Here is a 27920-nt window from a genome sequence, read left to right as displayed (position 1 = left end):
TGGGGGTGTGTGTGTGTGGTGTATGTGGGGGTGTGTGTGTGTGGTGTGTGCGTGGGGGTGTGTGTGTGTGGTGTGTGCGTGGGGGTGTGTGTGTGGTGTGTGCGTGGGGGTGTGTGTGTGTGGTGTGTGCGTGGGGGTGTGTGTGTGTTTGTGTGTGCGTGGGGGTGTGTGTGTGGTGTGTGCGTGGGGGTGTGTGCGTGGGGGTGTGTGTGTGTGGTGTGTGCGTGGGTGTGTGTGTGTGGTGTGTGCGTGGGGGTGTGTGTATGGTGTGTGCGTGGGGGTGTGTGCGTGGGTGTGTGTGTGGTGTGTGCGTGGGGGTGTGTGTGTGGTGTGTATGTGGGGGTGTGTGTGTGTGGTGTGTGCGTGGGGGTGTGTGCGTGTGGTGTGTGCGTGGGGGTGTGTGTGTGGTGTGTGCGTGGGGGTGTGTGCGTGTGGTGTGTGCGTGGGGGTGTGTGTGTGGTGTGTGCGTGGGGGTGTGTGTGTGTGGTGTGTGCGTGGGGGTGTGTGTGTGTGGTGTGTGCGTGGGGGTGTGTGTGTGGTGTGTGGTGTTATGCATGCTCATTTTGTTCAATGTTGGCGACCAGTCCCTTGGTGTCAACAGTGTTACTAGATCGTGCAGGGTTGTTAAAGTAGAGAGTGTTGTCAAATGTACACTCTCCAACCACTGGTATAGTTGGCCTTTTGTAGAATAAGAAGGCAGCCAACCCCGCCACAGCAATTATCACCAGGACAACTGCTATAGCGACGCCTGCATAGCCATGAGGGGCTTTGTCCGTGTGGGGTGCTGCAGAGGCAAAGTTGAATAAGGAGAACTGAAGTAATGCAATCAAAACCTTTCTGTAGTGTTGTATTATACCTCTATACAAATCCACAATGTCATCTTCAAATAATATGCTTGTGGTATTGTCTTTGACAAGGGTCATTCACTAAGCACAAGAAGTACACTGCAAAAATTTAGTTTTACCTTAACAGTGTTAGTTGCCATGTTGCCCTGAATTAACCTTAAATTGTAAGACTAACATTACAGATCTGTTAACTTACTTTGAGTACTTTAAACCGAATGGTTACTAAATTTTTGAAGTTTTTTTTTTTACAGAGTATCCTTGATGAAACTCAGGAAACACAAAGCTGTAAAAAGGTCACTTTGATGTCCTGTTTGCTATATACATACATGTACTTACCAATTTCTGGTTGCTTCTCAGTTGGAGGTATAACTAAAAAATTAAAAGAACAAAATACAAACTAAACAAAGACCATAGCTGTTAGAAGACACTGCAGTTTCAAAGAAAAGTTAGACACTTTTAGACAAAGTTAGAAGTTAATTATTCTCAGGAGATACTTCTGATGAGATTTAATGCGAAATAATCAACTTGCATAAGGAAGCGGAACATTGAAGAAAAAAAATGAAAAAACTGAAGTTTCCATTATTAGAGTTCAAAAATGATGACAAACAGAAAATGCTGCCAACTTCCAAGACTGAAATTCCCTAAACAAAGCCCCACAGATTTCTTTGAAAAACTGAAGCTACAATAAAGGCACAGAGGTGACACACTAAATTGTGAAAACCATTATATTTAGATGTTGAGACTTCTGTGTAATTTCCTGTGAAATGTTTAAACAATTTATCTCAGCAGTGAGTTTATCACAATATACATTAGAATAAATTCATATTCATAATTCAAATAAACATAAAAACAATAAAAAGTAACAAGAAATTCTTGGGTCCATATTTTTATTTGACACCTTCACAGCCGCCACAGAGCTGTTAATATCTGCTGTTAATTGTTAATATCATCAATTACATCATGAGCACAATTTAATGAAGCACTGACTGGTCAAACCAGGAGTTGCTTTTTAACTACATATAATACTGGACTTCCTCGAGGAGACGTTTGAAAATAGTTAAACAAACACACTAATGTCCTTAAAATCACTATTATATATATAATCATTATTAATTAATATTCTATACATTTTGTTTATTCAAATATTAACACGTTTCTCAGCAAATAAACACATACGACACAAATAAATAGATTTTGAAAATGTGTCTTGGGTGCCTAAGACTTTTTCCCAGTACTGTATGTTTTCTGCTTTTTATTCCCAGACAACTTAATGCTTAGTGGTCATTTTGATGGTAAAAGAGAAGAGTGCTCTCTGACTTTTGCACAGTACTGCATTTTGTAATATTTTGTGTGGGTGTGTGTGATTCACTGACCTTTTTCAGTTTTGCAGATGTAAGCCCTGTAGCCACTGCAGTGGACATTGAACCACAAGCCACTATCTGATCTGACCTCTACACAGTCTCCATAAGTATTGGGCAGTCGGGGTGCCCAGTTAGTGTAGTCCACCACCATGTTATCAATCCACATCCACTCACCTAAGAGACCAAAAACACAGAAATACACAGCATTTTGCTTATTTGAAGACTACTATGGTTTTGGGATGCATTCTTATTAAGGCTCATTAGTCCAGTAGTATTTCAAGTTAAGGTTCAAGTGAGGGGTGAGGTTAAGCTTGACTCAAACCTAAGTGGCTGCGGTGCATGCCAATCCAGAAAGATTTTGCATCATCTTGAAGGATCTCAAGATTTGTGTGGATGAATTGGGCTTCCAGCATGTCATCCACACTCACTAATGATGCACCTGTAAATAGATGCAGATCATTAATCGCTAATAAGATTTTAGAGGAAACAAGAATTCTCAGAAATGTTAGAAATAGTGGATTATAAGATGAAGCCTGATTCCTACACTTACTAAAGCACATGATCACACACATACAAGTAGGCAGAAGCTCTAACATAAACTAACATAATGCAAAGAGAAAAGTCCAAAATATATCATGTTTATATTACAAAGCACAACACAATCAGGGCAAAAGCTCAGCGTAACAGGCAAATGCATTACCAAATTTTTCCAGGACGTGTTTGCTTGCATATTTTATAACCAAAGATATGAAGGGATTAACAGGCCTACCCATTCTCATACACTCCACTGTGGCATGGGCCCAGTTCTCACTCCTGGAGGCCATGAAAGCATAACAGTGTCCTCGGAATGGGATCCAGGTCTTGTGTCTCTTTGGTTCAGGGCAGACTCCTGGGAGCTGGGGGGGCTCAGTGGGGGCAATATCTGCAGATGAAGGGCAAATGAAGGGAACTCTTTCTGGTAAAAATATGTCTAGATTACTGTTGAAAAGTTAGGAGTTATGGTTCATGAGATTGGAATCACTTTTTGTTGCAGATAAATGTATAAAATTAGTATAATATTATGCTATTACTCTACAGGTTTCAAACAATTTGTAAAAAGCTTTAAAAAAAAATGACAGACAATGATGTACACACACACACACACACACACACACACACACACACACACACACACACATTTTCTAAACCACTTTATCCTTCTGGCTCCCGGTGGGTGCTGGAGCCTATCCCAGAGGTCATTGGGCTGAGGCAAAAAACACCCTGGACAGGTCGCGAGTCCATCACAGGGCAGACACACAAACATACACATTCATACACACAGAGGGGTAATTTAGCATTTCCAATTGGCCTGACTGCATGTCTTTGGCCAGGGCCAGAATGCCATAATTGGAACATGGTGGCCAAATCCTGAGGCAGATAACTTATAATTACTATTTACTACAAAAAAAATACTACAAAAGATAAGTACAGTATGTTATCCATCATTTTAGAACTTTTTCCCCCAAAATTTAAAACATACATACTTACATACCTTATATATACCTTAAATAAATAAATACCTTAGCATGTCTAGTTTATAATGCTTCAGTATATACATTATTACTGGATAAAATTGAACTTAAGAAGTGGGTCCAGGCTTGTAAACAGTGCAGTTCAACATTTTTTCATTTCTCTTCAAATTTTTGCTGTAGTATGTCTTTTCTCTGCTGTAGACCAGTATCATCAGAAGCACCACATGATTCCTCCAATGCAGTATATAGCCGGGGATTATATTGTTGATGACTACTGGCTATTGCAATACATACTCTGAGCACCCAGATGAACTTAGTGGAGAACAGCAAGCATTACTTGATCATCCAAGCACCCAATGAGCTTGCTAGGTTGGATACTCAAGAGTATATATTGAGGGGGCCTTTCCACCCTTTTCTGCAATCCAACTAAGTGTTACAAAAGAGAAAGTGGACAACTGACTTATTAATGCACTGCCAACAAAAGCATTCTTTCGTAGCAACTGTTGCAAGGTTAGAAGAGCTTTACTATAATCGCATTTAACCTAATAGAAACTAGGAAGATAGTAAGCAATGACACTCAACTTGCACAGTGCTAATGTTAGCTCAGTGGAAGGATAAGCAAACAACCTTGATCTAAACTTGATCTTTAGGAGTGATCTTTCACATGCCTACAGATCAAAAAATCATTTGAAAAAATCATTTGAAATCAATACTACACTTAGCACTGCAGTGATAATCGGGAACCCCAATCAAAACCATGGATGAAATGCTTGCAATTCATGCTACCTGGGGAACGCTTGCAGAGAGAGTAGTAGGTGTTGCTGCATTCTGCTGTTTTCCAAGTTCCATCTGTGTCAATATACACACAGGCCAGGTTTCTCTTTGGCTCCCCTGCTGCCCATTTCGTATAGCGCAGTAGCCAGTTATCCACCCAGCGGTACCGTCCATTTGTCTGCAAACAAAGGCAAAGGTCAGAATGCACATATTGCTGGGTGTGTGCCTGCATGTACTGTAACATGTATTTGATCTGGAGTTCTCTTCAGTTGTTCTCACGTCACAAAGAGATTTGTATGTATACCAGGTTGCTGTTGAGGCCAATCCACACTGGCTCTTTGAATTTGCTGAACCTGAGCGTGGTCAAAGCCTGGGTGATGGAGTCCAGCACGCTGGCCAAGTCAGCATCGTCTGCCTTACACTGCCTCCTTGCCTCGTCCCAGCTCATCTTCTCCATCTGCAGCTTATACGAGTTATTTCTCAGGGCTAAATATGCCTTCGGTGACACAGTTGTTGCTGGAACTTGTATCTGAGAGTCTGAGTTAGACCAAACAGATGGTAGAAGCAGAATGAAATGAACTAGTAATGTTTGTGTTGTCACAGTGATTCTTTTAATAAATCACAGACCTGCCGACTAGTTTTTCCACTCACCAATATTCCTCTTACAGACAAAACCTCGCTTCTCATTGCAGTCCTCAACCTTCCACATGCCTGTCAACCTGCTTGGTTCCTTCACCATAATGACACAATCAAACTACAGATGGAAAGAAATTAGAGTTTTATGTAGTATGTAAATGCTGTTAAAGCTTCAAAACTCACTAATCACTGCCCAAAACACAGTCAGCTTGTTCAGAGTTTATCGTTTTTACAATGTCATGAAAAACAAATGTTAATACAGCAATACACCAATAATACAGCAGTGATTTCGACAGTTATCTGATTATTCAAGTAGTCAGGTAAATAGCACACTCTGAATTCTTAGATCAGATTAAGGTTATCAGATTTCTAGAATTCCGGGTAAGAGAGCTGGGTTTTAGCTCAGTAATCAGCCTTTGCAGTGCATGTATACCCTTGCTCTGATGTCTTTCATTTTTCAGTCTGCGCTTGTGCAAAATAGAGCACTGTCTGTGAAACAGCGAGCAGAGTTTAACACAGCACCTGCTAAATGCAGCAAAACCCTTCTGGAGCCATGACGAAAACAACTAGATACTTGAGGAAATTAAGAAATTATTTTATTCTTTCTAGATGATATATATTCATACATTTATTTGGACATCTGAGTTTTACATTACTTTTAAGTCTTCTTCTGTGAGTTTATTAGCTGGTTGCAAAGCAGAAATCTGATTATTACCTGATTAATGCAGACCCTCAAATTTCCCCATTATCTTATTACCCAAGTGCATGGAAATGTGTTAGAACAAATTACTGACAAAATCTAATTTTCTGCAATTATCACATTATTAAATATCTGTATATTCAGCCTCCAGCAGTTTAACTTGCACCCATTTACACTGCCATTATAAGGAGTGTTTCAGCCTGGAGTGCTTTTTGAATAACGCACAATACAGTGCAGTCTTAAAGGCTTGTTTAATTCTAAGGGATAAAGAGTGGTTGCAAAATAGTCACATAGAAATTAATTATGATTGTTTTTGGAACCTAAAAACAAAATGACAGTGTGTTCAAGTGTTAATAACAGTGCCAGTCAAGCTAATGTTTATATAAAGGGTTCTAAAATGTAATGACTACAGAAGTATTGTTTAACAATGCTCCATGCAACCTTCACTTCTATTACTTTTTTAGTTCAGTCTGAGGATGTACAATAAGGACAGGTGATCCCACAAGTTGTTTGTTGAAATATAAAAGTCATAATAGATGTAGTAACTGGATACACGTACCCAAAAAAAAAAATACTGAGTTTAACCTTTTTTATTTTAGAAAGAGTGCATCAAAAAGAGAACAGCACCTAACCAGCTGCAGGTCCTTTGCTGATTCGTCCTGGATTTTGGTTGCTCCAGAATCCGAGCATTTTCATATGTTAGCATTGATTATGAACTGCCTCTTTTTATTCTATCAAACAATTTGTATATAAATAACGAGTCTGATTAGCTCAGACTACCTTCCACGTCTGGACAACAGTCTTACAGAGGGGCACTTGTGGTGATATGTTAAGGCATTAGGGAGCACTTCAGCTCTACAGCTGAGATTGCGTTTTGTAGCCGAACTGATATCTATCTACCGTTGACTGTTTCAAGAACAGAGCTACCCACTCACTGAATTTAGTCCAGGAATTTTACTGTACTGAGGTGGCAACTCTACTGTTGATAGATGCTGACGTTCCACTGCAGTTCTATAAAATACTCAGTACTTAAATAGATTTTTAAGCTGCTTCTACTCAAGCTGTTTTATGGAGAGGTAATGCGGGAATTGCATTTATTTACATTATTGTATTTGTCAGTATTCCACGTGCTTACTTTATCAAATTTGTGAAAGCAACTTAGTTTGAGCAACTGTGTGTGTAAGACAGGGGAGGCAGGCTACAGGCTGTGGGAGGAGTGTTCTGTACCAGAAACTGGCCAGCACCTAGCTGACCACTCCTGGAAAGGGGGATAAGCAGATCATTTCAAGTGTGTTTTCAGGCTACAAGTAACAAGACATGATATCTAACAATCCAGAAACCTTTTCTTATTTGAGTTTCTGACTGTTTTTCATCTTGACACTTCACAAATTTTTCTATAGTAATTATTAGGTATGGTGTAAAACAACATCAGTAGATAAAATATACAAGATAGTAAAGCTTTAGCAGAAGGACCTCAGTGCTTTAGGCCTCCTTTAGAAGATGAAATACAGACAAGGCAGAGAGCAGGGTGAGGCCAGGAACAAGAGACACATTTCAAGGTAAATTCTTTTTTAAGGGACTGTACTGTAATGGCAAAGTACAAGCCATAACTTTATCCTTAGTGCGGAGAAAACGAAAAAGCAAGAATACATGAAAGACAGAATGCTTCATTATGTAACATCACGAGGGAAAGAGAGGAAGAACATTGCAACATATACTGTGACAGCATTCCAAGTTCTGAGGATGGTATGGATGAATTCCTGGGCATTAGTACTGTTATCGGTTCATCCCAGAAAATACTGAGGAAGGCCATGAACAAAGTATGTCATCAGGACATGTTCCAGTTAGAGAAAAGATTCCGAGGACTGCAAGTCTTGCTCTCAAGAATGGAATGAAATGAACTGAGGTGAAAACTGCTGTGAACAAAACTTCTGGAAGGCCTACCTGTATTGATTCTGATTCCTGAAACCACATACTCTGAAATGCAGAAAAAAATATATCAACCACTGAGGTTTAGGGATGAACGTAATGAACAACACACAAGAAGGCCTGTGAGAAAACTCCCATGGAACCAGATTAAAATGAGAGTTCTTCCGTGGAAACAGTTTTAAAAAGGGCCACATCTTTGGCACACATGGGCAGAAGACCTACCCTTTTGTCTCTATGGTCCCACCTTGACATGATGTAATCTACCTGTGTTGAACAAAAGTAATAACAGATATTTAGGTTTAAGAACTTTGATATGTAGCATGTAATGGATGCTAAAAAGTGTGACAGTAAGTGTAAAAAATAGTGAAAAAAAACAAGTAAACAGATTTCCTTTGGAACCAGATTTACAAATGGCTGAATCTTCCACGCTGCATCACTGAGTATAATTGAGCATCAGCATCACTGAGTGCTTGAAGTTCACATTTTTTCCATCTTAAAGAAACTTGTGCATTACCGTTGCAGTAGCAAGCACTGTTCTGAGAGAGAGAATGCAGCTTTCCTTTCTCACTGGCATACTGTCCACTACTGCCGGCCCACTACAGTCATGACTAATTGCCTTGCTTCATTACTCATAGAGGAGGAGACCCGGTAAACAAATCAGGAAATTTCTGGTCGAATCACCCATCATCAGAATGTCTTTCAACCACTCACATGACAAAACCGCCAACGTGATGGATCTTTTGAACTTCATTGCAGCCAGGAAGACGTCAAAACTGGCTAAGATAGGATGTGCCAGCCTTAGAAAAAGAGTCAGGGCTCAATAAGGATTGTAAGCAGGAAGTATATTCATGCTACAAACAAGCTGTTATTTTATTTCAGGTTGAATCTAAGTAACAAGAAGAAGTTTGTTTTAATCTCAGAAAGACAATGTAGATGCAAATAACATGCGTGAATGAACAATTCCTTCAAAACTGCATAACTACTGCATAAAAGAACCAAGTGAGGATGAGCTAGGAGGACGCTCAGTGAAGGATTTAACATCATCACATTGTAACATAGGATGCAATGAGGCTGGATGCAAGTGTGAGTTGCTTTTATTTGAACCAGATTTAACAAGTCCAGAAACTGAGCAGTAGCAGAGGTTCATAGAACAGACAAGTCCATGATGACACAAAACAGAGAAATAAGAACTCAACTAGAAACAAAGACCAGTGAAAAGAGGGAAAGCAAAGACTGAGCAAGGGGAAGCAAGAAACACCAGGGACTAATGAGAGGGCAGGGCTACAGACTACAGGCATGTGGCGCAGATCACAAGGGGGCAGGACCAGGGAGGAGACAGACAAAAACAATGACAAAGGCACATGGCAGGAACACAAGAAAACCAAGGCTAAAATAGAGAAAGACAAGGACGGAACAAGACGCTGTATCTATGAGGCCACATGGATGCAGGAGAGGTTAATGAGAGGGCACTTCAGCTCAATTCACTTGGCTGATAGGCCATAATTAACACCGAAAGCATTCAAGCACATACAGTCTGGTGTAGCCAAAAGGACGTTGTTTGTTTGTCAAAAGGTATTTTTATCTTGTGTGGTCAGTATGTAAAATGTAATGTTTGATGTAAAGAAGTAGAGTCTCAGGTTTAAATAGGTAAAGGCTTAAATTAACATATTAAGTGTATTAAGAACAAATAAAGGATGCTGTTTAAGAGCATTGCTTGACGAATATATGTAATTAAGTATAGCTGATTGCTTTATGATACTGTATTTTATAATACAGTATCATATATATAGATTACAGAGAAATAAAATGTTATATATATATATATAACATTTTATTTATCTGTAATCTAATGGCTATTATTGGCAAAACATGGTAATGGACACCATACCAGGTTTGATTCAGGACTATGGATGATGATGGGCTGGTTCGCATCAGAAAACTGTTGTACTTGACAACGTTTTAGACTCAAAACTTGACATGATTCGGGTTGGTTTGATCTTGGACAGAAAATTCTCATTCGGACAAGAATGTCAGGCCTAATTAAAGCTCTAAACTCTATGTGCAAAGTCTGCTGGAGCCTGCATCCCAAGGGATGTCACAGGAGGATCGGAAAAAGTCTGCTTCATCCCACTTACAACATACACTGCTCAAAAAAATAAAGGGAACACTTAAACAACACAATATAACTCCAAGTAAATCAAACTTCTGTGAAATCAAACTGTCCACTTAGGAAGCAACACTGATTGACAATCAATTTCACAGCTGTTGTGCAAATGGAACAGACAACAGGTGGAAATTATTGGCAATTAGCAAGACACACTCAATAAAGGAGTGGTTCTGCAGGTGGGGACCACAGACCACTTCTCAGTACCTTTCTGCTTTCTGGCTGATGTTTTGATCACTTTTGAATGTTGGTGGTGCTTTCACACTCGTGGTAGCATGAGACGAACTCTACAACCCACACAAGTGGCTCAGGTAGTGCAGCTCATCCAGGATGGCACATCAATGCGAGCTGTGGCAAGAAGGTTTGCTGTGTCTGTCAGTGTAGTGTCCAGAGGCTGGAGGCGCTACCAGGAAACAGGCCAGTACACCAGGAGACGTGGAGGATCCCGTAGGAGGGCAACAACCCAGCAGCAGGACCACTACCTCCGTCTTTGTGCAAGGAGGAACAGGAGGAGCACTGCCAGAGCCCTGCAAAATGACCTCCAGTAGGCCACAAATGTGCATGTGTCTGCACAAACGGTTAGAAACCGACTCCATGAGGATGGTATGAGGGCCCGACGTCCACAGATGGGGGTATGCTCACAGTCCAACACCGTGCAGGACGCTTGGCTTTTGCTAGAGAACACCAGGATTGGCAGATTCGCTACTGGCGCCCTGTGCTCTTCACAAATGAAAGCAGGTTCACACTGAGCACATGTGACAGACGTAACAGAGTCTGGAGACGCCGTGGAGAGCGATCTGCTGCCTGCAAAATCCTTCAACATGACCGGTTTGGCAGTGGGTCAGTAATGGTGTGGGGTGGCATTTCTTTGGAGGGCTGCACAGCCCTCCATGTGCTCGCCAGTGGTAGCCTGACTGCCATTAGGTACCGAGACGAAATCCTCAGACCCCTTGTGAGACCATATGCTGGTGAGGTTGGCCCTGGGTTCCTCCTAATGCAGGACAATGCTAGACCTCATGTGGCTGGAGTGTGTCAGCAGTTCCTGCAAGATGAAGGCATTGAAGCTATTGACTGGCCGGCCCGTTCCCCAGACCTGAATCCGATTGAGCACATCTGGGACATCATGTCTCGCTCCATCCACCAACGCCACGTTGCACCACAGACTGTCCAGGAGTTGGCGGAAGCTTTAGTGCAGGTCTGGGAGGAGATCCCTCAGGAGACCATCCGCCACCTCATCAGGAGCATGCCCAGGCGTTGTAGGGAGGTCATACAGGCACGTGGAGGCCACACACAATACTGAGCCTCATTTTGACTTGTTTTAAGGACATTACATCAAAGTTGGATCAGCCTGCCGTGTGTTTTTCCACTTTAATTTTGTGTGTGACTCCAAATCCAGGCCTCCATTGGTTAATAAATTTGATTTCCATTGATGATTTGTGTGATTTTGTCATCAGCACATTCAACTTTGTACAGAACAAAGTATTCAATGAGAATATTTCATTCATTCAGATCTAGGATGTGTTATTTGAGTGTTCCCTTTATTTTTTTGAGCAGTGTATATAAATGGCAGAACGATGTAGCCCTACAGCCCCGTGGACTTACTCACTAATAAGCATGTTAAGTTTGCATGTCTGTAAGTCCGAAGAAGACCAGAAATTAAGACTGGGCACACGGCCACAAACATATGACACCAAGTCTGAAATCCCACAAGCAATTTAATAAGATGACTATTTACTACCATTGTAGTTACCCTTCAGAAAGGGTGAAGAGAACTGAAGCAAGATAAAAAGTGAAAACAGGTCAGTGGTCCAAGTGAAGTGAGGGACATACTTCCAGCACCAAACTGTGGCAGCTAAAAAGCTCAGACGTTAATTCGGTCCAAAATTCACAAACTGTAAGACAGGCACACATGCACTTGTTTCAAAGAGAAAGCAGACAAGGACAGAAGAGAAATGAAGACAGATAACTGCACTGTTGTGCTGTCCATTTTACATATCATTTCACAGCATAGCACTCTGCCAGCAGAATGGCCACTAGAGGGCCTGCAGATAGAGGCTGCTAAATCCATGTAATGGCTGGAGTTCAGCAAGAAGTCGATAACTAAACATGTGTTTGTCCAACAGTGTTCTTCTAACCAAGATTTGAATGATAATATTTCTTAAAAATAAATGATTATTGTTTCAATTTTCTGTAATGTGATATGTTTTAAGACACGTCACGTAGCATCATGTAGCATCACATAGCAGACTGTGGCTTTATTAGAATGCGCTGCAGTGAGAGTGCTGATAAATGTCAAAATCATGTTCATTTTTACGTTTTACTCTGATAAATTTAATAGAATAAAACATGGTTTATCAAGCTTGGCATTAGGTTATTTACTAATTACTATGGCTTTCTGTGTTTTTGATATAATATCTTTTTAGAACCTACTTTAAAAGATGATCTGCTTGACCACCACAGCATGTGGTTAAGAAAAAAGGTGCAGTAATTAGAAGCAGACTTTTACAAATGTAAAAGATTATGTGCCATGTGTAAGATCATAGGATTATGTGCAAATATGTATTAGTATGTATTTGTAATAGGTAAAGGGGTACTTGCATCTGCTCCATACGATCTGCGTCCATCTGGAACAGACACTGGATGCCCTTTAGCCCAGTTGGTGAACGTAACACCTTTCCCGTCTGTCCAAAGGAAGCGCATCTCCCAGTTGACGTCATTCAAGCCAATCCACATGTCATCGAATGCACTGGCCATCATAGTAGTGAGGAATGCTAGGAAGAAAATACTGCTTAGACCAAGCGGAATATAATACATGCTTTCATATTTGTGAATATTATAATACTGTTTAAATTTGTTTTAGAATTTACTTTGAAGTCATAACAAAGTCAGCATATTTATGCAATGTTTAAAAAATGCTCTTTGAAAAGCTTTTCTCACCTTTTAGGGCAAAAGAATTATTTTCAAATCTTGTTTATGCTGAAAGTTTATTATTAAATACACACTTGATTAGATATAAACTTTCAGTTTGGTAAGTCCAAAACGTTTCACTTTACCTTGGTGAATTCCTTCATCGCCTTGGCATTGAGTATTTGATGAGATTTTAATTGCATATTTAGGCAGAATAATAAGGACTGCTTTAGTAGACAGGTAGAAAACTTATTTCTGTTTCTTTTTAAAGCCATTATTGTTTAGCACCATGTAGTTACAATACCATTTATGTAAGGTGAGCCAAGCTCCAGTGGTTGACACTACATCCACCTTGTTTAATCTGTGTTTAATATTTGTTTTACTTTGACAAACTAACCTAAAACCTTTGAAATGGGCACAATATACACCATTATTCCAAGAGTAATATTCTGTACTTTGTCTTTATATTCATCAAATCAAAACTGGCCCAAAACTCTTTGGCGCATAAACATGACTTAATTGTTGCAAAACCTTTTGATAGTTTAAGTTTGGAACTCACCTTGTTCTGCTTCATTCCGAATGGAGACCAGGTTGCCTCCTTGAGAGATGCAGTACTGGCGAGCATCGTGCCATGATTTCTCACTACCCTTCCCTACAAATTTATAACACTGGAAAGAAATTCCAATTACACCAGATAGAACACAATAGAGTCCGTGATACAGAGGACATGATAGTGTTTGTAAATGATTTGTAACTGACATTTTTATTTATTTGTAGTTTTTGTAGAATTAATTTGTTTGTAGGTTGTTTTTTTTGTAGAAACTAATGTATCTGTAACTGAAATGTCACATACTTTTCCCTGGAAAGAAGTCCATTCAGGGGCACAGCCCCCCTTTGGTACAGCAGTAGGTGCCACTGTGCTGGTGGCAAAATTAATACTTCTTTTACAGATAGAGGGTAACGGCACTCCACAATTGATATCGTTCCAGAATCCTGACAAAGAGACATGGTTTGATGCACCCATAAAAGTTTACTGAAATCTTCCAATAATAACAGCTGCATTACATTGTCAAATAGAAACAACGTAGATTGTAGAGCGCTTACCCATGCTCTTGTAAATGGTAACACAGTTCTCATCATTGTTGGCAAAGTTTGGTTCGTTTTGGTTCCATGCTGTATAGACCACCGGAGAACCATCCACCCAACTAGGAGAACAAATAAAGAGGCATTCATTTTATTTTCATTAAGCAAAAGTGTTTTTGTAGATTAATTTAATAGTATACTTGAGCAGTTTTACCTAAAGGATTTATCAAGTCCCACTGTCATTCCGATGAAGTACTGATTCTCACTGTTCCTTGAAATCTCCAAGAAGAAATTCATAGAACATTAGGAAACACTCCAACATTGCCATAATCTATTAGTAAAAAGAGATCATACCTGTTTCCATATAAACTTCCTCTCAGTTTGGCCAGTAATAACAACGAGATCAGAATGGTTCTTTTTGCAAAATGCACGAGCATCTTCCATAGATAACTGGTCGTTGTTGATGAAGTACTGACTACCATTGAACTGAATCCAGCCATCATCAGTCACATTATACTCCACTTTGGTGTAGAAAAGAAACACACACACACGCACACGCACACACACACACGCACACACACACACACACACACACACGCATATGCACAATACACAAAAAAAATATATTACAGCAGGAAAAATTCACATTTGTTTCAAATACTAAATAGCATTTCAAATACTTTGACAGCCTATTTGAAAATTGTGGAAGGGACACAATGAATATTGCCATTACCTTGGGGGGAATTCGTTGGTGGTGGTTTTGGAGTTGTACCTGCAAAAGTTCAATTATGAAAATTTACAGTCACAAGTACTGTCTGATCAAAGTGAAAATTTGTTGACACTCCTGAAATGTGTGCAAACACTACCCACAATACAAGGCAATTGTTTTCCACTCTCAAACTGACTTGATACTGTTCATGAATGATAACATTAGTAATTAAATAGCCTTGATAATTACTAGGACTGGGAAAATTCTGTGTATGCACTATTGTGGTATACAGGAGAAGTGTTTGCGTGCTTGTAACTAAAAAATATTGTTATGTGTTTGTATATGTGTGATTATGTGTGTTTGCATATGTTACCTACCCAATCGTATCTGGCAGATCCAATCATTGTAGGCTTCACAGTCCCTATCATTCCACCTGTGACCATAGTAGAAGCTAGCTTCTGCACAGTGCTCATTATCATTGAAATTATTGGGTTCCCCATAGGCCCAGTTATCGTAGTCTGACTAATATTTAGAAACAGAGACACAGTGGAGAAAAGAAATCAGAGGTAGATACATAAACCTAGCATATGTTAACAAAGCCCTACATACTAAATCAGATTTGACCTTGACTGCTTTATTCGAAATGTGGTAAGACTTTATTTGAAGGCTACATTCACAGAGGTTTCATAACTCACGGATAAGCACTGAATAGTATATTTATAAAGCAATACTCTAATATTTCTGAAGTTCTTACGCCACTGATCACATTAAATTAGTATAAAGAGCATTAAACTAAAGTGCTAAACTTTTTATACCATTTATAACAGTGAAATAAAGCATTCCCAAGTAATGGAAGGTATAAGGCACTTACCAAATTTTTTACAGAATATTTGTACATATATGCATATTAATACATATGGAAAAATATACACGAGGGCAACGAATTCTTCCACAGACCTGGTGCTCTTAAGTAGGCCTTACAAATTCCACTACAAGGTAATGATGGCGAGCCAGTGTGTACAGTGGTCAACCACTGGGGTTTAAGCTTTTTTTTGCGTATACCATCTAATTAAACCAAGCAAAGAAGAAAATATAACAAAAAGAGGAGATAAAAAGAAAGTTGATTAAAATGAACTTACTGGACTTTCATCTGTCCACACAAAGCCAGCATTAGCATCCAGCGAGTTAAAGCCAATCCATGCAGGATCAGAACCCCCACCATACCTTTTAGGAGACAGTAAATTACACATAAACATGCTGCCACTAAAATTAACACATTATATATTCAACAACAACAATGCTGGTAAAAAAACAAAAAAAACAAAAAAAACAAAGGGGACTAAAGACTGAACCTTGAGGATCTCCATATATTGTCTATGAGATAGAGGGGACATTCATGACTGCATAACTCAAAAGCTTAACCCCTTACATGGCCAATGCCCAAAGTTTCATTACACCCTTCTATAACCTTAGAATTGCTTAGCTAGTTTGCATTAAAGTCCCTGTAGGTACTGAATAATAAGCCTTAGTGAGAAATAAGCCTGGGATTTTAAGGGATTAAACAATTTAGATACACTTACGGTAGAGCATCACTTTCTTTTTCAGAGTGGAAGCTAGCTAGGTCACCACCAATGGCTCTGCAGAAATCACGGGCCTCAAACCATGTCTTCTTATTCTCATTTTTAAGCTTGTATAGCTGGAAAGTGAGGGTCAAAGTGAGAGCTTTGTTACAATTGTGTCTGTCTATTACTTTGTCAACTAGAACCACGTGACCAGCAGCAGCATAGAGCCACAAGATGAGAGTCCACTGATGTGGTAACATTCAAAATTATCATGGGTTTGTGTGTGTGTGTGTGTGTGTGTGTGTGTGTGTGTGCGTGCGTGCGCGTGTGTGTGTGTGTGCGTGCATTTGTATAATCATACCCGCATACAACTGGCAGAATCTTTTTTGATCCATTTGGGGGGGCAAATGAGAGGTTGCGTTGTAGGAGGTTCTTTGGTTGTAGTAACGCCATCTGCTGTTTTCTTACAGATGTACTTCTGTTTGCTTTCACATGAAAGAACATCCCATAATCCTGCTGAAGTGCCGGTCTTCATTGCAACACAACCATGGTGCCTATCTGTCATACAGTCATAGAAAATAATGTATGATTCAAATGTATGGTTAGTTTCTAAGTGTTATTTAAAGTTATTATTACATACTATTGGCAGTACTTCTCCACATCACTCATTTATAAAAGTGCACTCTTTGTACAGGATGTGTAACATATTTTCACGTAAATCGACAAAGCATTTCATAACATAACTTCTACGTAAGCCTCATGTAATTTTACATATAAGTTTTTTCCTCCGATATGTTAAACTCAGCAAACAAGTAAAAACTGTGCACTGAAATTCACTGAGGAATTTAAGCAGGTTCTCTGTAGAGGATATGCAGCTTATTTTCACTTCATCAGCATAACATGTAATTTGACCAGGGGTGGTCAAACCTTTGTGCACAGCTGTATGTGCATACATATTTTATTAAAATAACTTCTTGAGCATTCCATTTTGTCACTAAGAAAACAACCTGAGACTACAGGAACATCACCAAATGTTTCAGTACTGAGAATTTCAGCTAATTCTGAGCATAACTGGGGGGCGTGGATAAAATAAGGCTCCATCTAAAAACTTGTTCCAGACTAAAACTCTACTGCTGTACTGAGCTTTTAGCACCTGTTTTAGATGTAATTCAGATGCTTTCTGTCTGCATGCTAGATATGAAATATACAAACATGCTTTATCATGCAGATTTACATATTCTGCTCGATATTCTAAAGCCTGAGCAGCTTGTGGTAGCCGATTTTGAGTGGACTTTTCTTCGCCTTTTAAAACCAGGCATAAATTTGCATTGCAGTCTTTGAAATGCGTGGCTAAGAACAGAAAAGGCCTGTAGAGAGACACAAGAGTCTCACATTAATGAAAAAAATGACCAATGCAATAACGTTATGTAAACACTCAGGATAAATGACTGCGTGACTAAAATTATATATTAAGATTTTGCCTTGCAGGTTGAAAATGTGACGTTTGATTGGGAGCAGAAGAAGGAAGCAGCTTGTGAATCACAGCGCGGGCGCCACACATTTTTGTTTTTTGGCAAATAATTACAAATTTTCTCAGCATGAACAGTCATGTTTACACCACCAACCAACAATCAGTGTTTATACCACAACCAACCTACACATCTCTGCTCCAAGCTGTAAAATCTGTTCCCAGTCCCTTTTCTGAACAATTCAGTTGAAAGTGGAGTAAAGTGGACAAAGACATTATTTATCAAAACGAACAGGATTAGTGAAAGGAGACAGTGTCAGACACTGGCAACTTGAACAGCAAATACTGGCATGAATATGTACATTTCCAGTAAAAGTTTTGTGAATTTACATGCAAGTAAATGGGTTGTTCTTATTGTTTATTAGTGATCCCCGTCATGGACTAAGAATGGACATATTAATATGGACTAAAATTGCTATTTGCACAGTAGACATTGTGAGCCGTGGTTCCTATCATACACACTGCAAAGAAATCCGTAAGTTTTTATAGAATGGAGCATTACGCATCAGACCACCCTGACTGAACTTGTTTACAGCTCCAGGATGGAATTCTCCTTTAAACCACTCTATAGTTGTATTGGTAGACCTACCTGGCATTCCTACATTGAAGTGTGTAAATTTAACCGTTTCCTTATTTGTCCACTTGAAGTGGTCAACTCGTTCTGTATTGGACAGACCAATCCAGAAGTATTTCTCTGGCCGCAGGCCAACAAGGCTTATCAGGAAAGCGTTTTCATACCTAATGAAAGAAAACATTATCACACAGAGTCTAGAGGAGAGACTAAAATGTCCATAAAGTGTGATTTTGTGAAAGCTGTGCACTGACACGTGAGCAAGCAACTGAATTAAACTGAGCTGATGTATTACCTGTCGGCAACATGCACTAGGCCGGCTGCTCTCTGCTCACACAGTGTTTTGGCCTCGTTGAAGGTTTTGGCTTCTACAGCAATGCCGTAACAGTAAGAGCTAAACCTGATCCAACCCTGGGAAACCACAGAAACCAAACAGCTTATTAACAGGTATGATACTGCACTTAGTGTATGGAACTGTTTTTCTGTCTGCTAAGACCTTGAGTCAGAGTGTGTTGATGGAAAGAAAAAAACAAATTATTAAGGCTGTATCATCAACATTAGCGCTTCTCATCAAGGGCTCCAGTCCAGAAGAAAGCATATCCTAGAGAATGGCATTAACTTGGCCACCAACAACATTCAAAAGTAAGCCTCATCAGCATTTTCCTGCGGTAGTGATCTCTGACCCTGTGACTGAAGATAGATGTTTTTCACAGCTTTATTGTTTGAGTCAGCATTCCAAAGAAAGGCACAAAGTGAATCCTCTCAGATACTGTTGTTTTGCGTTTTTTATGGCACATCACATCCTTTTCATCATTTTCTCAGTAAATGGAGAAAAATGGTTGCATGGATATTATGCTTAAAGGAAGTGCAGTGTCAGCTGAACTCTGAATAAGACCTCAAATGCAGTAAAAGGTAGACGAAGGCCCAATCACATTTCACTTTTTTGCCCCTACCACTTGGCCCTTAGCCCTCTGTTTTAGGCGTTCAGGTCTAATGTTAGGGTGTCCCAATTCTCATTGCGATAGCGGGGTAGGGCGAAGTGTTAGTGTCAGAGGCACAATCCAAACAGAATGATATAAAAGAAAGAAAAACCGGCTGCGCGAGCGACCAAACAAACCCACAAATGTGAGTATTTTCTACGTTAAAAATTACTATAACTGTTGTATTGTCTTAGTTTAGTGTAGTTTTAGTGTATTATGGTCCTATTCTTCATAACAAGCGTAACAAAATCGCTAACCGCATGCTAATGTCTCGGTAGCTAGCAGCTAACTGTTCCGTTCCACCTTAAATAATCCAGCAGTTGTGACGCATGAAGCGCCAGAAGGTAACTGCTGCATCATTTAAGGTGGAACGGGAAAATGCGAACAAGAACCTGGATTAGCGAATTTGCGGTGGGTTTATTAACTGAAAAGCAGCGAGGCGGTGTTGCTGAGCTCTTCCCACCCTTCTATCACTGTAGACTGATAACGAAGCAGGTTTTTTATTATTATTATTTGAGGGTTGTCCCATTTCGTAGGACAAGATTTCCACCACTACCCCAAATGAGATTGAGCCCAAAATGTATTTATTTATTTTTCCCCATTTACAAGCAATGATGCCTGGTGGAATATTTAAGAATAAATGTGAAACGTAAGCGACTACACTGCCACAACACAGTATGATTTGAAAATAAAAGTGTTACTAGCTACTGTTTTTATTATCTGTATACTGAGATACTTTATTATCTCTATACTAGGTATTTTATAACCAATTATTAAAACATATTTTGCAAAAATACGGTATTTTTTTTCTCACTACCACAACACACGGTCAAAACTGTGTGCCACAAACTTTTGCATGTTGTTGTTTTGGTTCAAATCTGCAGAGATTACAATGAAATCAGTGAAGGATTCAACAGTTAAAAGTAATTCAAGTTCTTTTTATTATGCTCTTTTTATTTTTATTGTATTATTAAAAAAGGAAAAATGATAAATGATAAATATTAGTACTGGGAAACACATAAGTAATTAAAGTAGTTAAATTTAAAGTAATTCAACTTTTGAATCTATCACATGAATATTTTTTCATGTATTTTAAATTTCATACATTTTTCAACATTTCTGCATAAATAAATGATTGCAATATAAATAAAGTAATTAAGAGCGGTTTGATGCTCTGTTCTACAGACTTAGTATTATTCACAGTGGAGGTGATAGAAACCATATGACTGAAGCGTTTAATTTCTCCAAAGGCTACCTCACAGAAGGTTGTTACACGAAATAGTTATTAATATGTTTCCTAATGACTGAGATATTGTTTTACAGTAGTTTTGAGTTGTGATATATTTTTAAAAAATGAATGGTGGAGAAGAAGCCATAGCCAGGCAAAATAGTAGAAAACATTTTTCTGATTTAATGCTATATTACCATTATCATCGTCAGAAGACATTGTGTCGTTTCACTGGTCATTTTAGATAGTAAATGAAATGGCTATATTAGCATTATAAACATCATGACCTGTGGATTGGATCAACACCACTTTGGAGAAAATCTGAGTTGTAAAGTTTCTCTGCAAAGAACTGTTTTGCCAGACCTGCACCAGTATGTCTACAGGCAAAACTGCTCCACTGATGCCATAACCACTGCCATCCACCTGGCGTCATTACATGTGGACAACGAGGAAACATGTTAGAACGCTTTTCATCAACTTCAGCTCGACATTCAGCACCATCATAACCAAGAAGCTGGTCAGCAATCTGCACTCACTTAGACTAAGCTCATCTCTGTAACTGGCTTTTAGACTTATTGAGTAACAGAACTCAGTCAGGATCCAGAACAGAGTCTCTCAGTCCATCACTTCATCAGTGCATCTCCATCAAACACCTGGTAGCACACATCACTGACAATCTGTCCTGGTCCTGGTGAACATCTGCTTAGTGAAGAAAGCACAGCAGCGCCTCTACTTCCTAAAGAGACTGAAAAGGGCTGGTGTGTGCACACCTGTCATCCACTGCTTCTCCAGAAGAACGCGTTCAGACCTGCAGTATCACTGTATGGAAACTGCTCTGTCTTAGATAGGAAAGGATTACTTTTTAAGACATGACTGTGTGTGAGGAGGAGGAGAGGGTATGACTCACAACAGGGCATCCAGGACTGATGATGTCAGGTGATCCTGCAGGTTTGCTAGAGGCTTTCTTCTTACAGATGAAGTCGTGCTCCTTCTCACACATGTGGTCTGCCCATTTCCCCTCCTAGAGTATCATCAAAAGAAATACCCACATTCACTTCTGAGACTAGAACACATTTGACCAGTGTGAAATGTATGAGCAGTGATGTTACTTATATAGCACATAAATGGTTACCTTTCCTTTCATGAGAACACAGTCCTCATTGAAGTTAGTGGTATGTGAAGGTTCTCCTACCAGCCACTTGGCAAAGGTAACGTGGGTTCTGTCTGACCATTCAAACAGATTCTGAGTCTTCTGATCATTCAAACCTATCCATAGTTCATCAGTGGGCACTGTGGAACACACATACCAACACATGCATGAAACAACATGGAGGAGGTTATTCAAAATCATTGACACAAGTTAGTATAGATAAAAGGAAAAAAAAATGTAAACTATGAAAATTGTTTTATTATGTGCTGTTGAATAGACAGTTGTGTGCAAAAAGATGATCACCCATGGTCAAAAAACTTGAATAAATCATTCTTTGCACAATATCTGTTCATTTGCAGAACTTAACACAATGGAAAAAATGAAATGTAAAAAATAAAACATGCCATAACTTTTACACAGGTCATGTTTTGCAATATATGTTTTTCCCCAATATGCAACATTCAACCAAAAAATAACAGCAACGTGCAGTAGTTTCTCTGTAGAAGATGTGTTAACATGTAATTTGACCAGGGCACCCAAACTTTTGCAAATGACTATATGCGTTAAAAGGCTCAGTGGATATCAGACATTAATGCTACAAGCATGTTCCTGATTTTACCCAAACACAAAAGTCCCAAAATTCTACACCATCTTTGTCAAACCAATAGCACAATAAAGCAATAAGGCTGCTTGAGAGGCTGTGAATCCTGAATAACTCTTGAACCATGGTAAAATTACTGTAACGTGTGGCCTTAAGTGGCTTATCGGTTGTATGAACAGCAGTAAATACAGTATGATAGAATACAATGCAACAATGTAGTTTGTTGTCAGTCGGCTATGGTACATTTATTTTTACCTTGTTGTCTTCCCAATTTAGCCATTAGTTAAGTCACCTCCTCACATGCTACCAGCATGGGAGGGTGAAGGCCATCATATGCTTCTTCTCAGATACATGAAGGCACCTCATCTTTTTTACAACTGGCTCCAATGCAGCATTATTGGTCAGCTCATTGGACAAAATTTACTGAACGCTATCAGTAAATTTTGTCACAGCAGCAAATGGACCCCCGTGCTAGGAAGCTTCACAACGAGTGATGAGGGAACACCATCATAACCACCCAGAGAAAGAGGCCTCACTTTCGGACTCTCTGAACGAATCCATGAACTTGTCGATCGGGCAAATGCTCAGCTGGTTCCGCCACTCAGAGGTAGCATTTTTATTTATTTATTTTTATTTTTTATTGGTGCATTAATATAATTGGCATGTGAGGTCATAAGTAAATATGTTGAGTATTTTGCAAAGGCTGTGAAGATGACTCAGCCAATCAGAATATGGAACCAGATTTATCTATTTTATAATTACTACATTAGTTTCTCACTGCAAATCTAAATCACAGTTGTCACAGTATTTTTTAGGGAAAAGCTATTAAATTAAAACACCATTTTTTTTACAGTGTAAAAGTCAATTAACTTCTATTAAGTTCTATTAACTCTTTAAGGCAGCCCAGTAACTATTTTCTTCTTGAACGAAATCTTCACTGACATTGTGAAATCATTTTCTCAATCTGCTTAATTCTGCAGTGAAAATGCATGAAGCCACACAACACTGTGAAACATATGGCAGCTAGATTAATCAGCACTATTTCTTTTTTGGAGCTTTTACTCGAATAAGGCTTGTCTGCATGTGTACATTCTTACAGTATCCGCTCTGAGAGATGACAAAGCTGTGCTCCTCTATGTTGTGAATGCTGGCCAGGTCTGCTCCTTCTTTATGACAGGCTGCCAGTGCATCTTTCCACATCATCTTAGTCCGTCGGATAGAGTAGCAGTGGCCTGCATACGGCACCCACTGAGCTGGGCAGAAACTGGGCTGATCCTTATCTACGTAACACAAACACAGAATGATGGAGAGGTAGATCAAGAAACAAGGTGCAAATGTAAAATTTGAATAGTATTAAGACCACCTTTGATTTATTTAATTTACAGTGAAAATAGCCATTAAGCATAAGTAACACATTTTCAGGAAAGATACAAGATAATCCATTTGCATAAGGAATGGCATATTTTTAAAACTAAATGAAAAAGGGAGTTCCCAAAACTAGAACTAAGTTATTAAAAATAGAGCCATTAAGTGAGTCACCATCAGATAAACAGCACTTAAAGCTTTTATCTCTGAGAGAGAGGAAAAAATCAAGCTCCACTCTTCAGATCTGAAAAAATTCACAGGTGTTTCTGTCCATCCTTCCTCTGTAAGAAGATAACTCAACACTATGAGTCTAAAAGAATGTGTAGCTGTCAAGTAGCTGTTACTGAGAAAAGGAAATGGACAAAAAATCAACATTTGTAAATCAAACAGAGAAGCGGCTGGGGTCTCAGAACAATAGACTGACCTCCCCAGAGTCCAGACCTTAACATCACTCAGTGTGTTTGTGATTACGTAGAATGTGAGAAGCAGACTGAACTGTGGAGTGTGTGAAATTTATCCCTGCAGATTTTTTTTGGAAATACTGAAAGCGAATTTCTTCAAAACAATGCATGCTGTAAAGGCCAAGTGGACACACACTAAATACTGAAAAATGATATATTTAGTTGTTCAGGCTTCTGTTATACCTTTCCTATTTTTTCTGATTCTGAGCAACAAACATTGTGCAGTGCTGTGCCATTTTGACTGGAAATGAAATAAATGAAAGGGTGGTCTCTAACACAGCGCAGCACTGTATATGTTTAAGCATTTGTATGTGTATATCTTACCCACGGTAGGCGTAATGATAGTGGAGTTTCCTTTGCGGCAAATGTAGCCCAGTTTCTTGCTGCAGCCCATACTCTCCCATTTAGATGCTTTCCCAGCATTTAATGCAGCACAGTTCAGGCCAGGCTCCAACGAGGGATGGCCTGAGGAGTGGGGTACAGGTATTTCAACACCAGTTTGTCTGAAACAGTGGGTTTAATATGAGACTGCATGCTGGACCGTATGTATGTGTGTGTACCTGGAGCCCAGTTTAGATATCTGAATGGGTTGCCATTGCTCCATCGCCAGCCACTCTCAAAGTCTAGACTATTCAGTCCAATCCACAGAGAAGAGCCAAGTATATTAGTCAAACCTGCAAAACGACAGCAAAAATCATTGTTATTCAGGTATTCATCTTAACTCTTATTATTCAGTAGCTCTTCAAATTATTTTGTAACTAGTACAAAACTAATATGCAAGTGAAAAATGAAAATGTTGGCTCTGGTGTTACTTAAAGTTTCCTGGTTGACAAGTTAGGTTTGTGTTTGTGTGTACCTGATATGTATGTTTGCTCATGCAGCTCTACGATGCTGAGGAGATCAGCGCCTTGCTGTTGGCAGCTCTTACGAGCCTGATGCCAGGTCAGTACTGACTGAGTGTTCCTCTGGTAAAGCACGCCAGTTACTGGATCACTGTCCCAACCCGATGTTGCTGACATACACAGAGAGAGAGAGAGAGAGAAAGAGGAAGAGAGAGAGAGAGAGAAAGAGGAAGAGAGAGAGAGAGAGAAAGAGGAAGAGAGAGAGAGAGAGAAAGAAAAATACTGTTAGTTATACAATACTTTTTTTCCAGCAGGCTGCTTTGACAAATACTGAATACTCCATAAAATAAAAAAAATCTGTTTTTTGGCTTCAGAACAAAATCTCATATGAACATTTTTAAGTATAAATTGAAAATGCCAGTTGCCCTCTACGCTATATGTCAACATTTCATGACAAATTAGCAAACAGAAATGGCCAAAAATGCCATAGAGGCAGATTTACTGCCATGAAAAGAGAAGTGTTTTTCCTTCTTCTGTAAAGTTACCATATTGCAGATTTTATCCCAAAAGGAAGTTATATTAATGGCATGTGTCCTACTAACCTAGATATTTCTAGTAATGTATATTAATGCCGAAATGAGGGGGATCATACATAGCCGGCAAAAAACACCCCTTGCATACATCTGCATTACAACAGGAAAACAGAGAGCACAGGAAACAACTTGACAGGAAGTGTGTGTATCAGCAGGTCAGTCCCCAGACCTGATGCTGGGACTGACCCCCGTTTTATGGCCCTAATACAGGACAGAGCAAAACAGGAAAAACAGGAAAATCATCTTTTTCTACCACAGCACTTTTGGCTTTGCATAGCTGTCAGTGTGTGGTCTCTGCTCCTGGCACACCTTCTGTGTGACTCCTATCATTCCAAATACAAATGACCAAACGTTTCTCCTCAGTCGCGAATGAATGAATCTGATCAAATGACTGAGAAACTTAGAAAACATCAAACAGTATTAAACACTTTAAAATCAAACACAAACCACGGACACGAGGGAGTTCATTCTGAGTTAATATGTTTACTAGAGAAAGTTGTGTCTGTGACATCATATTTTTATAGTATGATACTTGTCTAACAGTTCAAGGTCTCTTAAACTTTTAAAGTTGTCTTACATTTGGTGGGACAGAAACCCCATTTCTTGTCCTTGTCGTAGTCCGCCTCTGTGGCACACCATAGCTGCCCATCAGATCGGCCATCCACGGTGCACTCAGCGTACCACTTGTCACCGAACTTGAAGGGGAACTGGCAGGGGCTGCCATAAGCATTGCCACCAATGGTGAACACATCTGCAAAAAATAATGAGAGAGAGTAAAAAAAACTAGTTAAGATGGACAAGCATTGAACCATTTACAGTAATAAACCTTGAACCACGTACAGAAACTGCTGAGGATTAATTCATTCAATTGTTTATATGCTATAATTACATAAGTAAATGCAATAGCTTTCAAAGAGGAAACATGATATTAATTGGGACCAAAATAATCACAGATTATAGTTTTGGATGTCATGCAAGTGCTCCAAGTCTCCAGACGCTTGTTTCCAATTCCAGCCAATCATCAAAAGTCTGTAAGCAACATTCATTCTAGCGCTCCTACAGAGTCTTTAGTACTTTTTTCCTAGTATTTGTGTATATTCCTGTTTCAGTGTTTATATGCATCTTGTATAGAGCTGATTGCTGTATTGGAGTTGTTTGACCAACTTTGTGGCTGCTCTTTCGTTGCAGATGAAAGCTCTACATCCACTAAAACCTGACCAGTTGTCATAATCAGAACTAGCTCACAAGACTGAACAGACCAATACATCACTCAAGTTTAAGAGACAAGTTTAACACCTTGGCATGCAGAACTTGCACCATGCATTAGTGAATATAGTCAGGTGATAAAGCCTCTTGCCTAAATTCAATCTATAGTCTGAAACTACCTACAGAACTACCTATCGACCAATTAGTCAGCACAATGGTGAACATACCTTGGTACCCATGAGAGCACAGATCATCCTTGGTCCCGTATATCTGCCAGCGGCTCCAGGAACCAGTTCCCTGGTACATCACGATATTGGGCTCGTGGCGATTCCCATAGTTAAAATGCAAGGGCTGATCCTTTAGACCAAGCAGGGTCTCATTTTTGCACTCCCATGTCTGCATGGGACTCCGCTCCTTGCACGGGAGCACTATCACCCTCACCCATTCTTTGAGGTCCTGAGCCCCCAAGCAGAGCTTGTGGGAGATGCTCAGAATGCGAGAAGAGGAGATCCAGCGGAAGCGCTGGGCGTCCGAGGATGGGTCGCAGTCAGCAGCCTGAGCACTGTTGGGGTTCACCACCTTCACACACTTGTTGTGAGCCTCGTTGTAGATGAGGAAAGCACTGCTGTCTGTGAGAACACAGAACAGAGAATAAATGATTAATTATACTGTTGCAGCCACATCAAAACGTTTTTTTTTAGATTTGAAAAGCCAGCTGCCCTTTATAATGTGTGAACAATGGATGATGAATGAAGCAACAGACATTCAGAATGAAATCTTTTTATTATTAACTTACGTAAAAAGACGTTTTCCTTCTAAAAGGTTGCAACATTTTGTTTCCATGTTGAGCATATATTGTGATCGCAGAATCATATAATAGTCACATTACAATCATTGCCTGTAATATATGTCTGCAAGTTCTTGTTGACTTCAAAATTGTTATCTAAACTTCTAACAGTGCCTTATGACAGTATTTGTCCAGCACTATACATTCAATCCAAATATCACAGCTACTGAATTACTTACCTAGTTGAACAGTGTAGTGCAAAGATGTGCAAAGGCATAGAAGCACAAACAGAGGAACACTGAATTTCATGTTTGAGCTTTAGTTCATAATCCAAGAAGAGTAATCCAAGGAGGAAGTCCCTTCCCACGCCTGTACGTGTGGGTTTCTGCTCTGGCCCAGTCACTGAGAAACTCACACTTGCCTTTCA

General features: G+C 39.5%; 1 protein-coding gene across 2 annotated transcripts; it reads right to left on the bottom strand.

The window, feature by feature from the left end:
• Nucleotides 1–450: 450 nt before the first annotated feature.
• Nucleotides 451–27920, bottom strand: mrc1a (mannose receptor, C type 1a). 2 transcript variants are annotated; one of them, XM_017725641.2, is made up of 32 exons: nt 27733–27920; nt 26934–27335; nt 26078–26251; nt 24922–25077; nt 24626–24739; nt 24390–24530; nt 23337–23519; nt 21621–21778; nt 21396–21509; nt 18576–18691; nt 18299–18447; nt 16543–16739; nt 16200–16315; nt 15759–15843; nt 14997–15141; nt 14644–14682; nt 14265–14431; nt 14125–14189; nt 13932–14032; nt 13681–13820; nt 13387–13495; nt 12519–12691; nt 7979–8020; nt 7772–7804; nt 5143–5245; nt 4796–5028; nt 4504–4669; nt 2976–3128; nt 2529–2645; nt 2219–2380; nt 1182–1214; nt 451–784 (listed from the first exon to the last, which is right to left on the bottom strand). In XM_017725641.2, the coding sequence occupies exons 1-32, from the start codon at nt 27800–27802 to the stop codon at nt 549–551; spliced, it is 4392 nt and encodes a 1463-aa protein (XP_017581130.1). In that variant the 5' UTR covers nt 27803–27920; the 3' UTR covers nt 451–548. The 2 variants fall into 2 exon arrangements, with proteins under 2 accessions (XP_017581130.1, XP_017581131.1); XM_017725642.2 differs by lacking the exons at nt 7772–7804; nt 7979–8020 and having other exon boundaries at nt 549–784.

This window comes from Pygocentrus nattereri, chromosome 2 (genome assembly GCF_015220715.1).
Source record: "Pygocentrus nattereri isolate fPygNat1 chromosome 2, fPygNat1.pri, whole genome shotgun sequence".
In the NCBI taxonomy this organism is placed as follows: domain Eukaryota; kingdom Metazoa; phylum Chordata; class Actinopteri; order Characiformes; family Serrasalmidae; genus Pygocentrus; species Pygocentrus nattereri.
Note: the sequence above shows the minus strand (reverse complement) of the source record. Positions and strands in the feature narration are given on the sequence as shown.